We start from the raw sequence: 21,270 nt of genomic DNA on the forward strand, positions 1-21,270 counted from the left end.
TGGTCCACCAAGTAGGGTAATGACTTGTTTATTGGGATTGCCACCCCCCCTTCCCCTGTGCAAAGTTAAAATAAGTGGCAAGATATGCCTGCCTGACCCTGGAACGTCTAAGTGCAAGAATCTTACTACCCATGAGATGGTTCTCTTGCAAGAGTATGTGGGGTTTGTGGTCAAGAAATAAAAGGATGAAAAAAAAAAAAAACCAAAACATTACACAGTAACTCCAAGTTCAGAAGCGGCAGATGGGGGAGGGCATCCAGGTGACTTTGGGGAATCTTCAAGGTATCCCCTCTGTCCTTGTGTCAGGAGGTGTCAGCACTAGGATATGTGAGTAACCATGGAACGTGGGCCCCGAACAATGTGAGAGGCCATCTTGGTGAAGGTGCTACAAAAGGCCGAAGCCTTTGCTGTAGTGCAACAGGCACAAAATGGAGGATTGAGCTATGTTCCCAGAAGAACAGAGTGCCAATGGAATAACAAAGCCAGGAGTGCGTCTGGGAAGCATTTGGGTCCCAGGGGGGGAACATTGTTACCGCAGGGTGAGAAGCCAGGTGTCAGCGTCCTCTGGCGTATCATAGAACTTCACCAAACCGTTACAGGAAAACACAAGGGGGCGCCAGCCTAAGTGCAGGATGTATTACAAGTTTATTTAAAATATAGCCAAATAGCTACTCACGAGAAAAAAGGGTATACAGGCATTAGATTGTATCCTCAAAAGGGCCAGTGTAAAGACACCATCTAATGCCTGTATACCCTTTTTTCTTGTGAGTAGCTATTTGGCTATATTTTCAATAAACTTGTAATACATACTGCACTTAGGCTGGCACCCCCTTGTGTTTTCCTATATTTGCACAGAGCCTGCTTCACTCTATGGGGAGCTGCCACCTTTTAGTGCATAATCATGTACTCTATGGACTTTTTTATAAATGCTTCTATTACAGGTTTTTAACCTTTTTCATTTAATACTTGTGCTGCAGTGTCACGGTGCCATTGTCTTCTCTCAGTGCCAATTACTTATATTGCTTTTTACCAAACTGTTATGGGACGCCCGTAGACTGCTGGGATATAGCATCCTGTAGGCAATATTTTTCTCCCATAGGCGTCTGCGAACATCCATGAAGGTCTTGCGCTTTCGTTGTACCTCAGCGGAGAAATCAGGAAAAAGAGATGTACAGTGGTGATTTCAAAGGCCAGTGAGGGCTGTTTGCTATCTGCAGTAAGTATGCGGTTCCTGACACGGTAGTTGAGGAATTTTATCAGGAAAAGGATAAGCCGGAGCTTCAGGGATGCGTCTGTGCACCTGCTCCTCCACATAGGTTGGAGAGACCTCCACAAGGCCTAGGAGATCCTGAAGGTCTCGGCAAAGTCGGCAAGATAATCACCCGCTGCTCCTTCTGGGAGTCCTAGTACTCTCACATTGTTGTGCCTCAGGTGATTCTTAGCATCATCCGAGTGGGCAACAAGGCTACGAACCGTGCATTATCCAGGAGGTCAGCGTGCTGGGCTGTGTGATCCTCCATGGTGGAAATGCAGGATTCCATTTCATGGAGGTGGACCTTCAGCTTGTCAGTGTCAGCCTGGATTAAATTGTATTCCTCAGCCAGCTGGTCAATGCGGGTGAGTAGAGAGGTCTTGCTTTGCTCTATCACTGTGAGAATAAGAGCTGTATCGCTGGCCGGGTCCAGAGCCACAGGAGCGAGCTCCTCGTCTGCATCTGCTGACATAGCATGGAGCTTGGCAGCCAAGATAGCATCGGAACATGTGGCCTAAGATGTCGGAGACCTGTTGGTCTAGATGGATGCCACGAAGTGCCGGCGGGAAGGCATTATGGGCTGCACCACTGCCACAGGTAAGTCAGACATTAATCCCGGCTGAAGGGACCCACAAAGGAGAGGTCACGGTGGGATTAAACGACAGGATAGCTGGAGCTCAATCCCCAAGCCTTGGTCTACATCCGGTCATGCCCCCCTCTGGCAACTACACTGCTCAAAAAAATAAAAGGAACACTTTTTAATCAAAGTATAGCATCAAGTTAAATAAACTCCTGGGATACTGATCTGATAAGTTAAGTAGCAGTGGGGGTTGTTATTCAGTTTCAGCTGCTTTGGTGTTAATGAAATCAACAACAGGTGCACTAGATGAGCAACAATGAGACAACCCCCAAAACAGGAATGGTTTTACAGGTGGAGGCCACTGATATTTTTTCCTCATTTTTCTGTCTGTTTTCCACAGGTTTTGCATTTGGCTAGGGTCAGAGTCACTACTGATAGCATGAGGCCATACCTGGACCAGGATGGCACATCAATATGTGCCATTGCCAGAAGGTTTGCTGTGATACCCGGCACAGTCTCAAGAGCATGGAGGAGATACCAGGAGACAGGCAATTACTCTAGGAGAGCTGGGCAGGGCCGTAGAAGGTCCTTAAACCCATTGGGAGGACCAGTATCTGCTCATTTGTGCAAGGAGGAACAGGATGAGCACTGCCAGAGCCCTACAAAATAACCTCCAGCAGGCCACCGGTGTGAATGTCTCTGACCAAACAATCAGAAACAGAGTTCATGGAGGGTGGCCTGAGGGCCCGATGTCCTCTTGTGGGCCCTATGCTCACTGTCCGGCACCATACAGCTTGACTGGCATTTGCCATTAAACACCAGAATTGGCAGGTCTGCCACTGGTGCCCTGTGCTTTTCAAAGATGAGAGCAGGTTCACCTTGAGCACATTTGACAGACATGAAAGGGTCTGGAGAAGCCATGGAGAACATTATTCTGCCTGTAACATTGTTCAACATGACCGTTTTGGTGGTGGGTCAGTGATGGTCTGGGGAGGCATATTCATGGAGGGATGCACAGACTTCTACAGGCTAGACAATGGCACCCTGACTGCCATTAGGTATTGGGATGAAATCCTTGGACCCATTGTCAGACCCTACACTGGTGCAGTGAGTCCTGGGTTCCTCCTGGTGCACGACAATGCCCGGCATCATGTGGCGAGAGTATGCAGGCAGTTCCTGGAGGATGAAGGAATAGATACCACTGAATGGCCCCCACACTTGCCTGAACTAAATCCAGTAGAAAACCTCTGGGATATCATGTTTCGGTCCATCCAACGCCGCCAGGTTGCACCCCAGACTGTCCAGGAGCTCAGTGATGCCCTGGTCCAGATCTGGGAGGAAGTACCCCAGGACACCATCCGTCGTCTCATTAGGAGCATGCACAGACGTTGTCAGGCATGCATACAGGCAAGTGGGAGCCATACAAACTACTGAGCACCATTTTGAGTTGCTGCAATAAATTATGCAAAATGGACTAGCCTGCTGCATCATTTTTTCACTTTGATTTTCGGGGTGTCTTTGAATTCAGTCCTCTGTAGGTTGATCATTTTCATTTCCATCAAACGATGGGACATCCTTACGTTCCTAACACATTACCCAGTGTCACGATATAAGGTCAGGTTCAGAGACCAGTTGCTACAGCAGTTGTAAGGCTTACCTGAAACCAGCAGGACTGGTACACCAGCGGCCCACCCTGGGAATGACACAGGCTCACCTGAGGTGCGGGGTCTAAGCATCCACCGGTCTTCCCCAGAGCTCCTAATGGTGGAGAAGGATTTGGCTGTGTGTGAATGCCAGGTCGCAGATCTCAGGATCACCCAATCAGGGAATGAGTAGGCTGGAAACCAAAAGCAGATCAAACAGTTCAGAGATCAAACGGAAGCGGAGTCAGTCACAAGCCAAAGGTCGGTCACCAATGGTAGTAGATAGGATGAGGCAGAATCGTAGTCAGTAGCAAGCCAAAGGTCGGTAACGTAGATGAAGACAGCAGCAGGAACAGTAAGCGAGATATTGGCTGGTAAGGCACAATAATCTGGCAAGGAGGAAGTGCATGGACATGGCTTTTATAAGGAAGTTCATGGGAGGAGTAAGGAGTTCAAGGTTCAAGAGAAATCAAGGCACAAGGCAGGATTATCCAAGAATTGTCAAGAGAGCTGTCCAGCATTCCAGATAGCTCAGTGAGAAGAGACATTGCCTCCCACTGCAGAAGGACCAGGTACGATCCCAGGCTCTGACAGTACTCCCCTCCTCACAGGACGTCCCCTGGACGTCTTAGGACCAGGCTTGTGAGGAAACCTCTGGTGAATTTCTCTGTCAATCTAGGAGCATGGACGTTTTCTTCAGGCTCCCAAGAATTTTCCTCTTGCCCATATCCTTCCCATTGGACAAGATACTGCAATTTTCCTCTAAACATCCTAGAATCAAGAATCTTCTCTACCACATATTCTTCTTCACCCTGTACCTCAACAGGTGGAGGAGGAGGAAGAATTCTTCCAGAGAAAGGATTTTCATGAAATGGTTTGAAAAGTGATACATGAAACACAGGGTGAATCTTCATACTGTCAGGAAGTTTTAAGCGAAAGGTGACTGGGTTGATCCGAGCAGAAATCTGGAAAGGTCCAACAAACTTTTGGCCCAACTTTGCAGCTGGAACATGAACCTTCAGATTTTTGGTAGATAGCCAAACCTTGTCGCCCACATGAAAGATAGGAAGTGATCTGCAATGACTGTCGGCAGCCCTTTTATAATTTTCCTGAGCCTTCCCCAAGGTCTCGATCAACTTCGCCTGAATCTCCTGCAATGTAGTTAATCTGTTGGCAACAGCAGGAATTTGAGTTGTGATAGGGAGATCCGGGATAAAAACTGGATGATACCCCATATTAAGGAAAAAGGGGCTTTGGGAAGTGGAGCTATGTTTAGCATTGTTATAGGCAAACTCTGCCATAGGTAGATAGTCCACCGAGTCATCCTGAAGATAACTGACGAAGCACCGAAGGTACTGTTCCATAACTTGATTGGTCCTCTCAGTCTGACCATTAGATTGTGGATGAAAAGCAGAAGACAGGTTAACGGTTACCCCTAAAGCTGAACAAAAGCTTTTCCAAAATTTTGAAGTACATTGTACTCCTCTATCAGATACCACATCATCAGGGATTCCATGTAATTTAAAAACATCTTGAACCATCAACTCCGCAGTTTGTTTAGCAGACGGTACCCCCTTAACCGGTATGAAATGAGCCATTTTAGTAAGGCGGTCGACAACTACCAAGATCGTAGTCATTTCTCTTGAAGGAGGTAATTCGACTATAAAGTCCATAGAAATTGACTCCCAAGGCCTTGATGGAACAGGAAGTGGTTGGAGCAACCCCAAAGGAGAAGCTCGGGGTGTCTTATGACGTGCGCATGTCAAACAAGAGGCCACGTAGCTTTTGATATCTTTCTTATAACAAGGCCACCAGAAGGAACGTGCCAGAAGATCCTCTGTTTTTGACATCCCAAAGTGTCCCACCAGTTTGGAGTCATGCACTAATTTGAGGACTTCCATCCAAGCCGACTTAGGTACATAGAGACGATGCTCTAGAGTCCAAAACCCGTTCTTGTACTCAAGGTTAATGTCTCTAGGAGTATCACTGAGAAGTGGGTCGTTCTCATACCCCTCTTTGAGAAGATTCAAGAATGTCTTTGCACTTGTGGCCCCTAGAAAGTTCTTTTGGGTTAGAATCGAACATTCGGTATTACATCCTGGGGAGGCTCAGACAGCATCCTTGATAAGGCATCGGCTTTGCCATTCCTCGATCCAGGTCGATATGAAATGATAAAATCTGGAAAAGAATAGCGACCAACGTGCTTGTCTAGAAGACACTCTCTTGGCCGAGCGAACAAATTCCAGATTCTTATGGTCAGTGAGAACAGTTACAGGGTGATTAGCCCCTTCTAGTAGATGCCTCCATTCCGAAAAGGCTTCCTTAATTGCCAGTAGCTCTTTGTTCCCAATGTCGTAATTTATTTTGGCTGGAGACATCAAATGGGAAAAATAGGCACAAGGATGAAGCTGCATCTTTTCATCACTTCGCTGAGACAGGATCGCTCCCACGGCAGAATTGGAAGCATCCACTTCCACTATAAAGGGTAGTTCAGGATCGGGATGTACCAAGATTGGTGCGAAAGTGAAAAGAGTCTTCAGCTTTTCAAACGCAGCTTGTGCCTCAGAGGTCCACACGAAGGGTACCCCTTTCTTTGTAAGTTGGGTGATTGGTGCGATCACTCTAGAGAAGTTTCTTATAAATTTTCTGTAGAAGTTGGCAAACCCGACAAAACGTTGAATTTCCTTAACATTTCTAGGTGCTGACCAATCTACCACTGCTTTGACCTTCTCGGGGTCCATGCTCACTCCCTCCGGAGAAATGATATAGCCTAAGAACTGGATTTGGGTTTGTTCAAACTCACATTTCTCCAATTTAATGTAAAGTCTATTTTTCCTTAATCTTTTGAAAACTGTGCAAACATGTTTGCAGTGTTCTTCCCAATTATCAAAAAAGATAAGGATATCATCCAGATAGGCCAGGGGTGTCCAAACTTTTTTCAAAGAGGGCCAGATTGGATGAAGTGAACATGGTGGAGGGCCGAACATTTTTCCGAACATTCTTTGAACCATTACAATTAAATGCAAATAAATTATTTTATGTCAAGTTAATTGCAAACGACATATTTTTCATTTCATAACATTAAGATCAACTGACAGCTGAGTTTTCACAATGTATTGAAAATAAATTTTAAAAAAACTTACCTGCACTAATGTGAAGGGTGAAAAAGGTAGCTGTAGCTGAAGTCTCTGCTCGGCAGCTGGGAGGGGAAGAGAAACACACTTCACACTGGAAGCCCGGCCCTGACATCACCGCCCTCTGTTGCTCCCAGCGCGGCGCAGTCACGCATGCGCACTGCTCTCAAGCAGAAGACTGTCTGCCACAGAAGGGAGGGCCGTGCGACAGCCGCATTTACACAGACTAGGGAAAACGCGCCGCAGTCAGGCATGCGCACTGCCCTCTGCTCTCAAGCAGAAGACTGTCTGTCATAGAAGGGAGGGCCGTGGGAGGGCCACATTACACAGAGCAGGGAGGGCTGTTGGAGGGCCGTATTAAACCGACCCCCGGGCCATAAATGGCCCGCGGGCCGGACTTTGGACATGCCTGAGATAGGCAATTACAAATTGGTCCAACAGATCACGAAAGACATCGTTGATAAAATGTTGAAATGTTGCAGGGGCGTTGCAGAGTCCAAACGGCATCACCAAGGATTCAAAATGCCCATACCTGGTTCTGAAGGCAGTCTTCCATTCGTCTCCTCGACGAATGCGGACAAGGTTATATGTCCCTCGTAGATCAAGCTTGGTAAAGATCTTGGCAGAACGAAGTCTTTCCAACATTTCTGAGATTAAGGGTAATGGATAGCGGTTTTTAATAGTGATTTTATTCATGTCTCGGTAGTCAATGCATAGACGCAAGGTGGAGTCTTTCTTTTTAATGAAGAACAGGACTGCCCCTGCAGGAGAAGTTGAGTGTATAATAAAGCCTTTTCCCAAATTATCATCGATCCACTCCCCGAGTACTTTTAGTTCAGGTTCTGACATATTGAACAGGCGGCCAAAAGGTATTTCTGCCCCTGGGAACAGCTCAATGGGGCAATCATATGGGCGAAGAGGGGGCAATTTATCTGCATTTTTCTTGTCACAGACATCCCGGAACTCATGGTAATGTGGGGGCAAATTGTCATATGACTGGATAGCCACTATATCACTTAGCGCCTCCTTGGTTGGTGACGGACTTGGTTGGCAAGGTTTTTTGCAATATTTTTTACAGTGGGAGGACGTAAAATCTATAGTTCGTGCTCCCCAGTAAATGGCAGTATTGTGAGTGGAGAACCAAGGAATGCCCAGAATGATGGGAAACTTGGGTGATGTAATCCGCTGAAAGCTGATGGTCTCACAATGGTCAGCCTCAAACAACAGAACCAGAGGAACCGTTTTATGGGTAACAGGTCCTGAAGATAAGGGTGACCCATCAACTGTCTCCATATCAATAGGGGTAAATGTGTCTCTTGCTTGAATATTATTGCTGTTGGCAAACTCTATATCCATAAAGTTCCCCCCCGCCCCGGAGTCCAGCATAGCTGAGCAGGAGATTTCACAGCCCTCAGATACAAGTTTAATAGGGATAACAAAGTGAGAAAGTAGTGAGTTCACTTTATTCTCTTCAGAAATCAGTGGGGAGACAGACTGGCTTATAGAGTTTATGTGTTCAGGTTCAATCACATCAGTCACAGCAATAGTTCTTTTAACCTTGTTAGGACAATTAATTGCATAATGACCAGAATCCCCACAATAAAGACATAAGTTCTCTGAACGTCTTCTCTTTCTCCTGGATGGAAATGGATCTCTTGATCGCATCAACCTGCATAGGCTCAGGAGTGTTAGAACTCAGAGAGACTCTTGAATCCTGCTGAACAAATGGACTAGCAGAGAGATGCATGCCCCTATTACTTCCAAACATTCCCAACCTCTCCTTCCTCCTTTCTGTAAGCCTTTGATCGATTTGGATACACAATTGGATAAATTCCTCAAGATCATTAGGAATATCTACTCTGGCAAGCTCATCCTTTATCTGTTCAGAAAGCCCTTGGCGGAATTGGCTCTTTTGTGCTGCAGGGTTCCAAGTGGTATCTGCCATCCAACTTCTGAATTCGGCTGTATATTCAGTGACCGAGCGTCTACCCTGCCGCAGACTATGCAATTTTGCTTCGGCAGTAGCAAACTGGTTGGGATCATCAAAAACCTGATTCTTTGCAGTCAAAAAGGTATCAAAATTATTCAGAATGCTATGGTTCTGCTCTATATAAGGGGAGGCCCAAGCTAGAGCTTCCCCAGTCAGAAGCCCAATAATAAACATTACCTTCTTTTTCTCTGACGGAAACGCAGCAGGGTACATTTGGAAATATACACGACATTGATTAAGGAAACCCCTGTAGTGGCGGCGGTCTCCATTAAACTTAGCTGGTTGGGGCTGGGGCATATGGGAGCTAGGATCATCTCGGTTCAGCAGTTGTCTCTGCAGAGCCTGAATCTCTCCCTGTTGCCTTTCTACTATACCTTGCAGTTCAGAAAATTTTTCTTGGTAGGTAACACCAAACTCTTGCAGCTCTGAAATTTTCTGCCTGACAGGAGCCATGGCATTTGCTATAGCGGCCTCCATGTTTTGGGCCAGATTATTCTGTCACGATATAAGGTCAGGTTTAGAGACCAGTTGCTACAGCAGTTGTAAGGCTTACCTGAAACCAGCAGAATTGGTACACCAGCGGCCCACCCTGGGAATGACGCAGGCTCACCTGAGGTGCGGGGGTCTAAGCATCCACCGGTCTTCCCCAGAGCTCCTAATGGTGGAGATGGATTTGGCTGTGTGTGAATGCCAGGTCGCAGATCTCAGGATCACCCCACCAGGGAATGAGTAGGCTGGAAACCAAAAGCGGATCAAACAGTTCAGAGATCAAACAAAAGCGGAGTCAGTCACAAGCCAAGGGTCGGTCACCAATGGTAGTAGATAGGATGAGGCAGAATCGTAGTCAGTAGCAAGCCAAAGGTCGGTAACGTAGATAAAGACAGCAGCAGGAACAGTAAGCGGGATATTGGCTGGTAAAGCACAATAATCTGGCAAGGAGGAAGTGCATGGACATGGCTTTTATAAGGAAGTTCATTGGAGGAGCAAGGAGTTCAAGGTTCAAGAGAAATCAAGGCACAAGGCAGGATTATCCAAGAATTGTCAAGGGAGCTGTCCAGCATTCCAGATAGCTCAGTGAGAAGAGATATTGCCTCCCACTGCAGAAGGACCAAGTTCGATCCCAGGCTCTGACACCCAGTCCATATCAGTATAGATATTCAGCATATTTTTTCCCCATTGAGATCTGATGTGTTTTTTCTTTTCATTTTTTTGAGCAGTGTATTTTCAATATTTCCAAATCCCAGTGGCTCGAAAGTAGTTGAAATTGACTAAAAAAATTACACGTGTGGACACCTTTAGCAGCATGTGAACTCCATTAATAAAGTTTTACGTTGTCAGTAGTGCATAGAAAAATTCTAAGAAGGGAATTGTTACTACTTTTCTAATAATGACTGGTATGTGACGTTTACCTTCAATAGCAGACAGAGGATGGAATGATTGATGAACATAATAAATACGTACCAGTAAGATTTAAGTTAAATTTCTATATAACACATTGTAGACAGGCCTAATTAAGCACACAATAAATATCACTAACATTTTACATCAAACATCCTGTATTCTTAGTCTAATGACAGACCAATTAATACCTTTGATTGTTTTTTCACGCTACAGTCTACGAAGAGCACAGAGAGCTCTCACCTTCATCCAGAGTTCCTCTGCAAAGCGTTTCACTTTATCTGTGATATCGATTACTCCTGTGCTACTTAGACGGCTTAGGAAATCTACAGCGCTTGAACTCCGTCGAGCAGTGCCAACGAGGAACTGGGCCACATGACGATCGCTCATACCCAGAATTTCATGAAGCTGATCCTTCACCCACGCTTCCACCACATCCATTCTTAGTCAATGGCAGGTTAGAGTGAATCTTGGAGACAAAAAAGGAGAAATTATATAGTGCAGGACACAAAAGACCTAGCCCAGGGATATCTGGATGCTCGTTCACACATGAATGCAGTGCAGGAGAGCCATATTCCCACGCAGCTTCCTGCATTACATTCTGATTGCATTGCCTTTGTGATCTGCTCCAGGGGTCAGTTAAAAGTTAACACCACATGCAGGTCACAAACACACTGTTTGCCTGCATCGGATCGCATGGTACAAAAGTAATAATCAGACAGCAGCTGCAGCAATGGGAACATGTTACAGGTTTCACCGTAAAAACGAGTGGAAAATAGAACATGTTCCCAAAGGTGAACTTATCCTTTAAAAAAGTAGTGTATGCACTACTTTTGGAGCGGTGCGGTGAGATTTCAGCCCATTCAAAATGAATGGGCTGAAACTGCACTTCACAGAACTGCATGTGGATCACACAGAGTTTGTGTGATTCACATGCAGTTCCTAGAGTGAATGGTCCCTTATAAAGTCCAAAGTCTATCAATGAAATATAAAGTCCATGGAGGGTGCACACACTTCAGACAGCTTGTATTTAGACGTAGAAGCCTCGTTGCAGTGCAAACGATACAAAGAAACACACAAGCGCCATTTAAGTGTAGCAGTAAATAAACAAATGTATTGCACTAAGAAAGCAACTCACAAAATGGAGGTAATAAAAGCTCATCAGTATATCACTGAAAAGGGCGTTTGGTATGCTGACTCAGATGCATATCGCAGATGGTAAAGCAAGCACTGGAGATTCCAATGGAGCGGCCCAAGCTGGAAATCAAAGCCTTCTGCGGACAGCAGGGGAGGTGGATGTGATGCCACCAAAGATGTGATGTAGGTTGGCGACACATTTGCAAGGTATGCACGCTCCTTCTTCAGGCCATTCGGCATCCTCCTGGTGGCATGTTTCCTGCGGCAATGCACTGCAAACATCCCTGGCAAAGGGAGATCTTCTACATATAAACACTGGACATGCTTGCACCGAAGGGCCTCAACGAGGACATAGAGTCAGTATGGTGAAATAGACATTCATTTTTAACCCAATATAATCAAACAGTTATTTTTTCTGTCTGTCTTAAATTTTTTAGTTTTATCCTATTTCAGTTATATTTTTTAGTTGTAATATTCATGTTTCCTTGGGCATAACCCTTACACACATACTACAGTATATTCATATTTTTTATGAATATATATTTATAGTTGGATACATATACAAAATACTTATTATGGTTCCACCAACTGTGCTGTAAGACTGATATGGATACAGCTCCATGATGTTTTCTTCCTGCCTCTTTTTATGATTAACATTATTGTATGTGGCTTCACACTAATTTTATTTTTATTAATTTAACCATGTTTTAAATTTACTTATCTTTATACACAAGTTTCGCTTCTGCATTTTTCTCAGGGGGATGGTTTTTTGGTAATGACAGACTTAATGAATTCATCAATTGTAAGTACCAAGATTTTTATTGTTTCAATCTGTTTTTAGGTTTATAGTTGCTGTCATCTAATTCTATTGTTTCGTCATCTGTTGTTTTTTGTGGGTTGCACCGGATCAGCCAGGACGTCTTGTTTTACGGCCACTGATGCCCTTATATACCACATCCTACCTAATGCCGAATGGCCTAAAGGCGCATGCACGCTCCGCAAACGTGTCGCTATACCTACATCGTGTCATTGGTGAAATCACGTCCACCACCCCTGCTGTCCCCAGAAGGCTTTGATTCCCAGCTGGGGCCGCTCCATAGGAACCTCCGGTGTTCATTTTATCATCTGTGGCTGGAGTCAGCATACCAGACACCCTTTACAGTGATACAGTGGATATAAAAAGTCTACACACCCCTTTTAAAATGTAAAAAAATTAGACAAAGAAATAATTTCAGAACTTTTTCCACCTTTAATGTGACTTATAAACTGTACAACTCAATTGAAAAACAAACTGAAATCTTTCAGGGGGGGAAGAAAACATAAAAAACTAAAATAATGTGGTTGCATATGTGCACACCCTCTTATAACTAGGCATGTAGCTGTGTTCAGAATTAAGCAATCACATTCAAAATCATGTTATACAGGAGTCAGTACACACCTGCCATCATTTAAAGTGCATCTGATTAACCCCATAAAAAGTTCAGCTATTCTAGTAGGTCTTTCCTGACATTTTCTTAGTTGCATCCTACAGCAAAAGCCATGGTCTGCACAGAGCTTCCAAATTACAAGAGGGATCTAATTGTTAAAAGGTATCAGTCAAGAGAAGGGTACAAAAGAATTTTCAAGGCATTAGATATGCCATGGAACACAGTGAAGATAGTTATCAAGTGAATAAAATATGGCGCAACAGTGACATTACCAAGAACTGGATGTCCCTCCAAAATTGATGAAAAGACGAGAATAAAACTGGTCTGGGAGGCTGCCAAGAGGCCTACAGCCACATTAAAGGAGCTGCAGGAATATTTGGCAAGTACTGGCTGTGTGGTACATGTGACAAAAATCTCCCACATTCTTCATATGTCTGGGCCATGGGGTAGAGTGGCAAAACGGAAACCTTTTCTTATGAAGAAAACATCCAAGCCCAGCTAAATTTTGCAAACACATATCTGAAGTCTCCCAAAAGCATGTGGGAAATGTGTTATGCCTGATGAAACCAAGGTGGAACCTTTTGGCCATAATTCCAAAAGATATGTTTGGCACAAAAACAACACTGCACATCACCAAAAGAACACCATACCCACAGTGAAGCATGGTGGTGACAGCATCATGCTTTGGGGCTATTTTTCTTCAGCTGGAAATGGGGCCTTAGTCAAGGTAGAGGGAATTATAAACAGTTCCAAATACCAGTCAATATTGGCACAAAACCTTCAGACTTCTGCTAGAAAGCTGAACATGAAGAGGAACTTCATCTTTCAGCATGAAAACCACCCAAAGCATACACCCAAATCAACAAAGAAATGGCTTCTCCAGAAGAAGATTTGGAATGGCCCAGCCAGAGCCCAGACCTGAATCTGATGGAAAATCTGTGGGGTGATCTGAAGAGGGCTGTGCACAGGAGATGCCAAAGACAGACTTGGAGTGATTTTGCAAGGAAGAGTGGACAAATATTGCCAAGTCAAGATGTGCCATGCTGATAGACTCATAGCCAAAAAGACTGCTGGATTCACATCAAAAAGTGCTTCCACAAAGTATTAGTTTAAGGGTGTGCACACTTATGCAACCATATTATTTTAGTTTTTTGTTTTTACTTCCCTCCACCTAAAAGATTTCTGTTTGTTGTTCAACTGAGTTGTACTGTTTATAGGTTATATTAGAGGTGGAAAAAGTTCTGAAATTATTTATCTTTGTCTCATTTTTTTAAGTAACAGAAATCCGACATCTTAACAGGGGTGTGTAGACTTTTTATATCCACTGTATACTGATGAGCTTTTTATTACCTCCTTTTTGTCAGTGACTTGTATTTATTTACTGCTACACTTATATGACGCTTGTATGTTTCTTTGTACAGTATACAGTGAATCCTGGAAGCCAAACTGGAAGAGCTGAGCTTCAGGAAGAGGGGGCAGGGGTAGCTTTAAGTAAGAAAGAAAGACAGAAGAGTCAGATGAAAAGCAGATGCAAACATCAGTCCTGCCCATTTGCCTTTGCCATAGCAAATACTACCCAACTTTGCCCAAGAGTCCTAGTGAAAACAAAAGATACTGCCCTATGTAGGCATAACTACATGTTCAAAAGGTAAGTTCACCTTTACAAAAAATAATAAATGCATATATTTTTGCAGGTAAAAAACTATGCATTTTTTTTTTTTATGTTAGAAACCTGTAAAGCATTGCACCCACGATCAGCAGCTTGTGGGTTTAATGCCACAGTCCTGCAAACTGTGTAGCTGTCTGCCCGTACCTCTGATTCGGGCAGGCTATTACACACTGACAGGAAGACTCAATGAACTACTAGAGCGTTCAACAGCTCCCTGGTAGAACTACAAGCCATCAGCCTCAAAGGCTGAGTACTTGTAGTTTTCCCAGTCACAAACACTGTAAAGCAGCGGTTCTCAACCTGGGGGTCGCGACCCCTTTGGGGGTCGAACGACCATTTCCCAGGGGTCGCCTAAGACCATCGGAAAACACATATTTCCGATGGTCTTAGGAACCGAGACACCGCTCCTCCGTCTCAGGCGATGTGTGGGCGGGATGATACGCTGCTCCTGTCACCTGGCCACACCTCCGTGGTCGCTCAGCAGCTCCGCCTCCTCGCCGCTGATTGGCCACCGGAACTGTAGCTCAGGAGAGGCACAGAGGCGGCCAATCACCGGCGAGGAGGTGGAGCTTGGAGAGGAGGAGCCGAGCGGCAGCGCGCGTACATCAAAGAAGATCGAGGGAGCTGCCGGAGCGAGTGAAGAGGAGAACGGCCAGAGAAGGAAGACAGCTGACAGGTAAGTGAGAGAGCGAGCCCAGGCTGGAGCAGGGGTCAGCAAGGTAAGTATCATTGGTGTCAGTGGGAGGAATAGTGCCCCATCATTTGTGTCACTAATACCAACGATGGGGCACTATTCCTCCCCCCACTGACACCAACGATGGGGCACTATTCCTCCCCCCACTGACACCAACGATGGGGCACTATTCCTCCCCCCACTGACACCAACGATGGGGCACTATTCCTCCCCCAACTGACACCAACGATGGGGCACTATTCCTCCCCCCACTGACACCAACGATGGGGCACTATTCCTCCCCCCACTGACACCAACGATGGGGCACTATTCCTCCCCCCACTGACACCAACGATGGGGCACTATTCCTCCCCCCACTGACACCAACGATGGGGCAGTATTCCTCCCCCCACTGACACCAACGATGGGGCACTATTCCTCCCCCCACTGACACCAACGATGGGGCACTATTCCTCCCCCCACTGACACCAACGATGGGGCACTATTCCTCCCCCCCACTGACACCAACGATGGGGCACTATTCCTCCCCCCACTGACACCAACGATGGGGCACTATTCCTCCCCCCACTGACACCAACGATGGGGCACTATTTCCCCCCCCCCTGACCCCAATGATGGGGCACTATTCTCCCCTCCACCACACTGACATCAATGATGGGGCACTATTCCTCCCACTGACACCAATGATGGGGCACTATTCCTCCCCCCACTGACACCAACGATGGGACACTATTTCCCCCCCCCCCCCCCCGACCCCAATGATGGGGCACTATTCTCCCCTCCACCACACTGACATCAATGATGGGGCACTATTCCTCCCACTGACACCAATGATGGGGCACTATTCCTCCCACTGACACCAATGATGTGGCACTATTCCTCCCACTGACACCAGTAATGGGGCACTACTCCCACTGACACCAGTGATGGGGCACTACTCCCCCCACTGACACCAGTGATGGGGAACTATTCCTCCCACTGACACCAATGATGGGGCACTACTCCCCCCACTGACACCAATGATGGGGCACTACTCCCCCCACTGACACCAATGATGGGGCACTACTCCCCCCACTGACACCAATGATGGGGCACTACTCCCCCCACTGACACCAATGATGGGGCACTACTCCCCCCACTGACACCAATGATGGGGCACTATTCCTCCCACTGACACCAATGATGTGGCACTATTCCTCCCACTGACACCAGTGATGGAGCACTACTCCTCCCACTGACACCAGTGATGGGGCACTACTCCCCCCACTGACACCAGTGATGGAGCACTAATCCTCCCACTGACACCAGTGATGGGGCACTACTCCTCCCACTGACACCAATGATGGGGCACTATTCCTCGCACTGACACCAACGATGGGGCACTATTCCTCCCACTGACTCCAACGATGGGGCACTATTCCTCCCACTGACACCAACGATGGGGCACTATTCCTCCCACTGACACCAACGATGGGGCACTATTCCTCCCACTGACACCAACGATGGGGCACTATTCCTCCCACTGACACCAACGATGGGGCACTATTCCTCCCACTGACACCAACGATGGGGCACTATTCCTCCCACTGACACCAACGATGGGGCACTATTCCTCCCACTGACACCAACGATGGGGCACTATTCCTCCCACTGATACCAACGATGGGGCACTATTCCTCCCACTGATACCAACGATGGGGCACTATTCCTCCCACTGACACCAACGATGGGGCACTATTCCTCCCACTGACACCAACGATGGGGCACTATTCCTCCCACTGACACCAGTGATGGGGCACTATTCCTCCCACTGACACCAGTGATGGGGCACTATTCCTCCCACTGACACCAGTGATGGGGCACTATTCCTCCCACTGACACCAGTGATGGGGCACTATTCATCCCACTGACATCAGTGACGGGGCACTATTCCTCCCACTGATACCAACGATGGGGCACTATTCCTCCCACTGATACCAACGATGGGGCACTATTCCTCCCACTGACACCAGTGATGGGGCACTATTCCTCCCACTGACACCAGTGATGGGGCACTATTCCTCCCACTGACACCAGTGATGGGGCACTATTCCTCCCACTGACACCAGTGATGGGGCACTATTCCTCCCACTGACACCAGTGATGGGGCACTATTCCTTCCACTGATACCAACGATGGGGCACTATTCCTCCCACTGATACCAACGATGGGGCACTATTCATCCCACTGACATCAGTGATGGGGCACTACTCCTTCCACTGACACCAATGACATGGCACTACTCCTCCCACTGCAAAATTACAGTTATGAAGTAGCAACGAAAATAATTTTATGGTTGGGGGTCACCACAACATGAGGAACTGTATTAAGGGGTCGCGGCATTAGAAAGGTTAAGAACCACTGCTGTAAAGGAATGACGAAGCTAGGTGGACAGAGCCCTGCAAGGCCACATTTTTTTTTAGATTGTGGCAGAGAGTGGAGGGAGAAGATTCCCCATTTGCTGTCAAAATGGGGGATCATGGGGGGATGGTGCTCTGAATATGAGTGTAACACGTTACAAAAGATGAACGTCTCCTTTAAAGTGAATGTAAAGGGAATTTGTTTTAAATAACATATATGGTATACTTACTCCTCTTCTCAGGTCCTCCGCCGGCAGTCCTGGATCCTCCCTCTTCCGATTGCCCCCATAGCAAGACGCCTGCTATAGGGGCACTCATGCAGGCTTGATCCCAAGCCACGGTCTTTGTGTCCATTGATACACAGAGCAGGGCTGAGCCCTGTCCCCTGCTTCTTCCTCACAGGCTGTGATTTTCAGCTCCCGCTGCTGCCTCCATGCCCAGTGAGGAAAGAGAGAGAGCAAAGAGAGCCAGCCAGTGCTCTTGGCACAGTCCTGGATTGAGATCTGGCATTTTGTAGGTAGAGTAAGGGAGGGATATAAACTTTTTTTTTGGCATCTCTGTTTGAGAGCAATTTCCTTTGCTTCCTGTCCTGTAGACTGTGCAAAAAGTGAGAGGATATCTTTCCAATGTGAAAAAGATTTGCTCACAGATGTTGTCACAGAAACAAGTGTACTCATTGGAAGGTTTCCCCTCTATTTCTGTTCTGGGGACTACTCAAAATTTTGGATTTACTCTCACTTTCATCTCCCGGTGACATTGGTGATCAGGGCAGTTACAGCACACTAATCTTCTTGAAGCAGAACTTCACTCTCTCAATCAACATTGATTATTAGTAATCCTTATGCTGTGGAGAAGCATTAGGACCACATAGGCAGCCGAGCCATCACCTGCCCCGCAGCCACGCCTATACATGCCTCTTGCAAATGAGCAGCTGCAAAGCCGGGAATACCTGGGCTGCCTATGACTGCCTTTCACTTTGACAGTTTTCAGGCAGAATAACTCAGGCAGGTTCAGATTCATATCTGAACATGCCTGAACTCATTGCTAGAAGTCCACAGAACAGGCATACAGGAAAAATCTTGGAATGGGGACACTAGTTCTAGTGACAACTGTCTTGGTAGGGACTTCCTCTAAGTTTGTAGAGATTTCTTCTTCTTCTCTGTTGCATCTCTGGGACAGGAAATGAAGGGAAATCACCCCAATGTGACAAAGACAACAAAAAACAACCTGACGAGGGGTGAATGTGATATTCACCAAACATTCTCTGGTGCAGAATCTTCTAGGTCTGTATGTATTAAATGACAGTAATCAATTCTTCACTAGGTAATGTCTGCTGAAAGTCCCGAACGAACGTAGTCACCCTCCAAACTCCTTGCTAATCTGAACTCTCGCTTTCTATACTCCAGTGAGCTGTGTGCTGGGTCATGTGAGATGCAGGCGTGGGAAATTACCGAGCCCGCAGCTCATTGAACTACAAAAAATGGGGGTTGTGGTTAGAGAGGGGTTCAAAGGATGCAAGCTAATTTTTCTGGAAATGTCAGTCAGCCTGAGGAAGGACATGGAGACCTCAGAACAGGGATGAATCTGCTCTGAAGTTCCAACACCTTTAGGACCCATTCACACATCTGTGTTCTGGGACCGCATTGAAAAAACGTGCATTTCTCCGCACTTTTCTCAAAAATGCACCAAAAAATGCTTGCAGTGTCATTAAGCCCAATTCACACCTGCACTGTGCACATTTTTACACACTTTTTTTGTGCGTTTGTCATGCAACAGCATATGACAACCTATTCCCTTGAATAGGCTGCCCTACGCATGCCAAAATAGCTCCTACACCTTTTTTTGGCAGTGGGCCTTGCTCGTTTGTTTTTGTGATAAAACATGGATCTGCTGGCAGCATTTAGGGTGTCAGTAAGAAATAATGGCAAAACAATGCACGATTTGTGTACGTTTCCGGCACACAAATGTTTGAATGGGCCTCATTTCCTAAAACAGAAACCCTCTTTTCCTTTTCAGCCAAGGAAGCTGCCATCTTGGCCTCTGTTTGATCTGCAGTTGCCATGGTGCAGCACATGTGATCAGTTATGACACCAGCCATTTGACAATTTGCTTGAAAACACAGGCAACTGTGACAGTTATCATTCCTGGCAAGCCGGGAACGTAACTGATTTCTGAAACCATTAAATTGATGGGTGTAGTTCCAGTTTTATTACAACCCAAATGCAGCTAGCAGACGCCATTTGTCACACCAAAACACACAGGAGCTGCTTTGGAGCATTTGACAGCCCAAGTGAATAGGCTGCCATATACTATAGCAGGACAAATGCACATTGCACAGGAGTGAATGGGGACTATATATGTACACAGGTCACCTGGTGGAGATTATTTTCCCACACCTAGAGTTCCACTTTAAATGTTGGAGTTAATTGTGGTCAGAAGGCAAGCAGTATTCTTCTCACTGGTCAGCACTCTCCACGTCTATAAATACACGACACTTCATTGGACCCATGGGGTTTATTTACTAAAGCTGGAGAGTGCAAAATCAGGCTCACTTCTGCATGGAAACCAATCAGCTTCCAGGTTTTATTGCCAAAGCCTAATTGAACAAGATAAGGTTAGAAGCTGATTGGTTACTTTGCAGACGTGAGCCTGATTTTGTACTCTACAGTATAGTAAATAAACCCCATTGTGTCTTCTCTCCACTACAAGTCCCAGCTTGCCTTTCCCACCAGCCTCTGTCCCTAGTCAATGGTGAGGGCTCCATCTCTAGTCCTTCTAATACTCACCATGTAAAACAGCCACCTCTGTTCCCTTGCTCCCCTCACATTCAGCTACCGTAAAAGCATCCTTCGGCGCTTAATGATGACATAGTCCACAATTTCCACTACACTTCCGTGTTCTGGAACGCACGCTGCGTTTCAGCTGCTCTACGCAGAGACGCCACGTGGGTCGGGGGGCCGGACATTGCGCACAAAAGCAAAGTGAACTAGCGTAGAGAGTGCGTAGGATGAGCGTTATCCAAGGATACTTAGAAGGTTTGTTGGCGTAGGGTACGTAAACAGGGGAGCTTGGCTCACGTACGTAAACAGGGGAGCTTGGCTCACGTACGTAAACAGGGGAGCTTGGCTCACGTAGGACAGGTTCAGGACAAGTGACTGGCGTAGACATGGATGCTTGGCTTCCTTACATTTGCAGCCCCTCTTTCCCTGAAGAAAGTGATCCCAGCCTTCTCTGGCCCATTCACACGTGTAATCGATAATAGCTGTTTATGTATTTTTCGAATGGTCTGTACACGCCGTAGTGGCATTACTGGAAGGAGCGGTGTTAAAGCGGCATGTTTATTTTTAATGAGCTAGTGGTGTATGTAGAAAAAACACATAATTCAGGCTGCATGAGCATAGTGAATTCAAGCAGTTTTTGCGCACATTTCTTGCGTGATTTGTGTGTGTTTTTTTAGCTAATAGAGAACTAGGTCTTTCAGCTTTGTTAGCTTTTCCATCAGCTTTTACTTCTTTTTTTTTTATTTTTATTTTTTTTTGCTACAGTAAGGGGTTAGAGTTAAGGATAGGTTAGGGTTAGTATTAGGGTTAATATTTTCCTCCTCTTCTTCCTCCTCCTCTTCCTCTTCTTCCTCCTCCTCTCCCTCCTCCTCTTCTTCCTCTTCCTCCTCCTCCTCTTCTTCCTCCTCCTCCTCCTCCTCCTCCTTCTTCTTCCTCCTCCTTTTTTTTTTTTTTTTTGTTAGGGTTTAGGGTGCTATTAACAAAATGAATAAATGCAAAATAAATACAAATAATCATTAATGAATACTATGTAATATAAATTTAACATTAACCCCCAATAAATTATTAAAAATAGTAAAATAAAACATCCTAACACACAATATATTATTATTATTATTATTTTGAGTTTTTATTTTATTATAATTAGAATAGGGGTTAATAATATAT

General features: G+C 45.9%; 1 protein-coding gene across 1 annotated transcript in view; it reads right to left on the reverse strand.

The window, feature by feature from the left end:
- LOC149460356 (pre-mRNA-splicing factor ATP-dependent RNA helicase DHX16-like) overlaps positions 1-20,206 on the reverse strand; it is an 81,605-nt gene extending 61,399 nt beyond the window's left edge. The window contains exons 1-2 of the mRNA XM_089679866.1: positions 20,110-20,206; positions 10,241-10,466 (exon numbers count right to left, since the gene is read on the reverse strand). Coding sequence (XP_089535992.1) covers positions 10,241-10,438 — 198 coding nt within the window. The 5' untranslated portion in view covers positions 10,439-10,466; positions 20,110-20,206. The remainder of the gene's footprint in view (positions 1-10,240; positions 10,467-20,109) is intronic.
- Positions 20,207-21,270: the final 1,064 nt, after the last annotated feature.

The sequence above is a fragment of the Staurois parvus genome, unplaced genomic scaffold (genome assembly GCF_062004578.1).
Source record: "Staurois parvus isolate SC_StPar_1 unplaced genomic scaffold, SC_StPar_1.0 ptg000232l, whole genome shotgun sequence".
NCBI lineage: Eukaryota > Metazoa > Chordata > Amphibia > Anura > Ranidae > Staurois > Staurois parvus.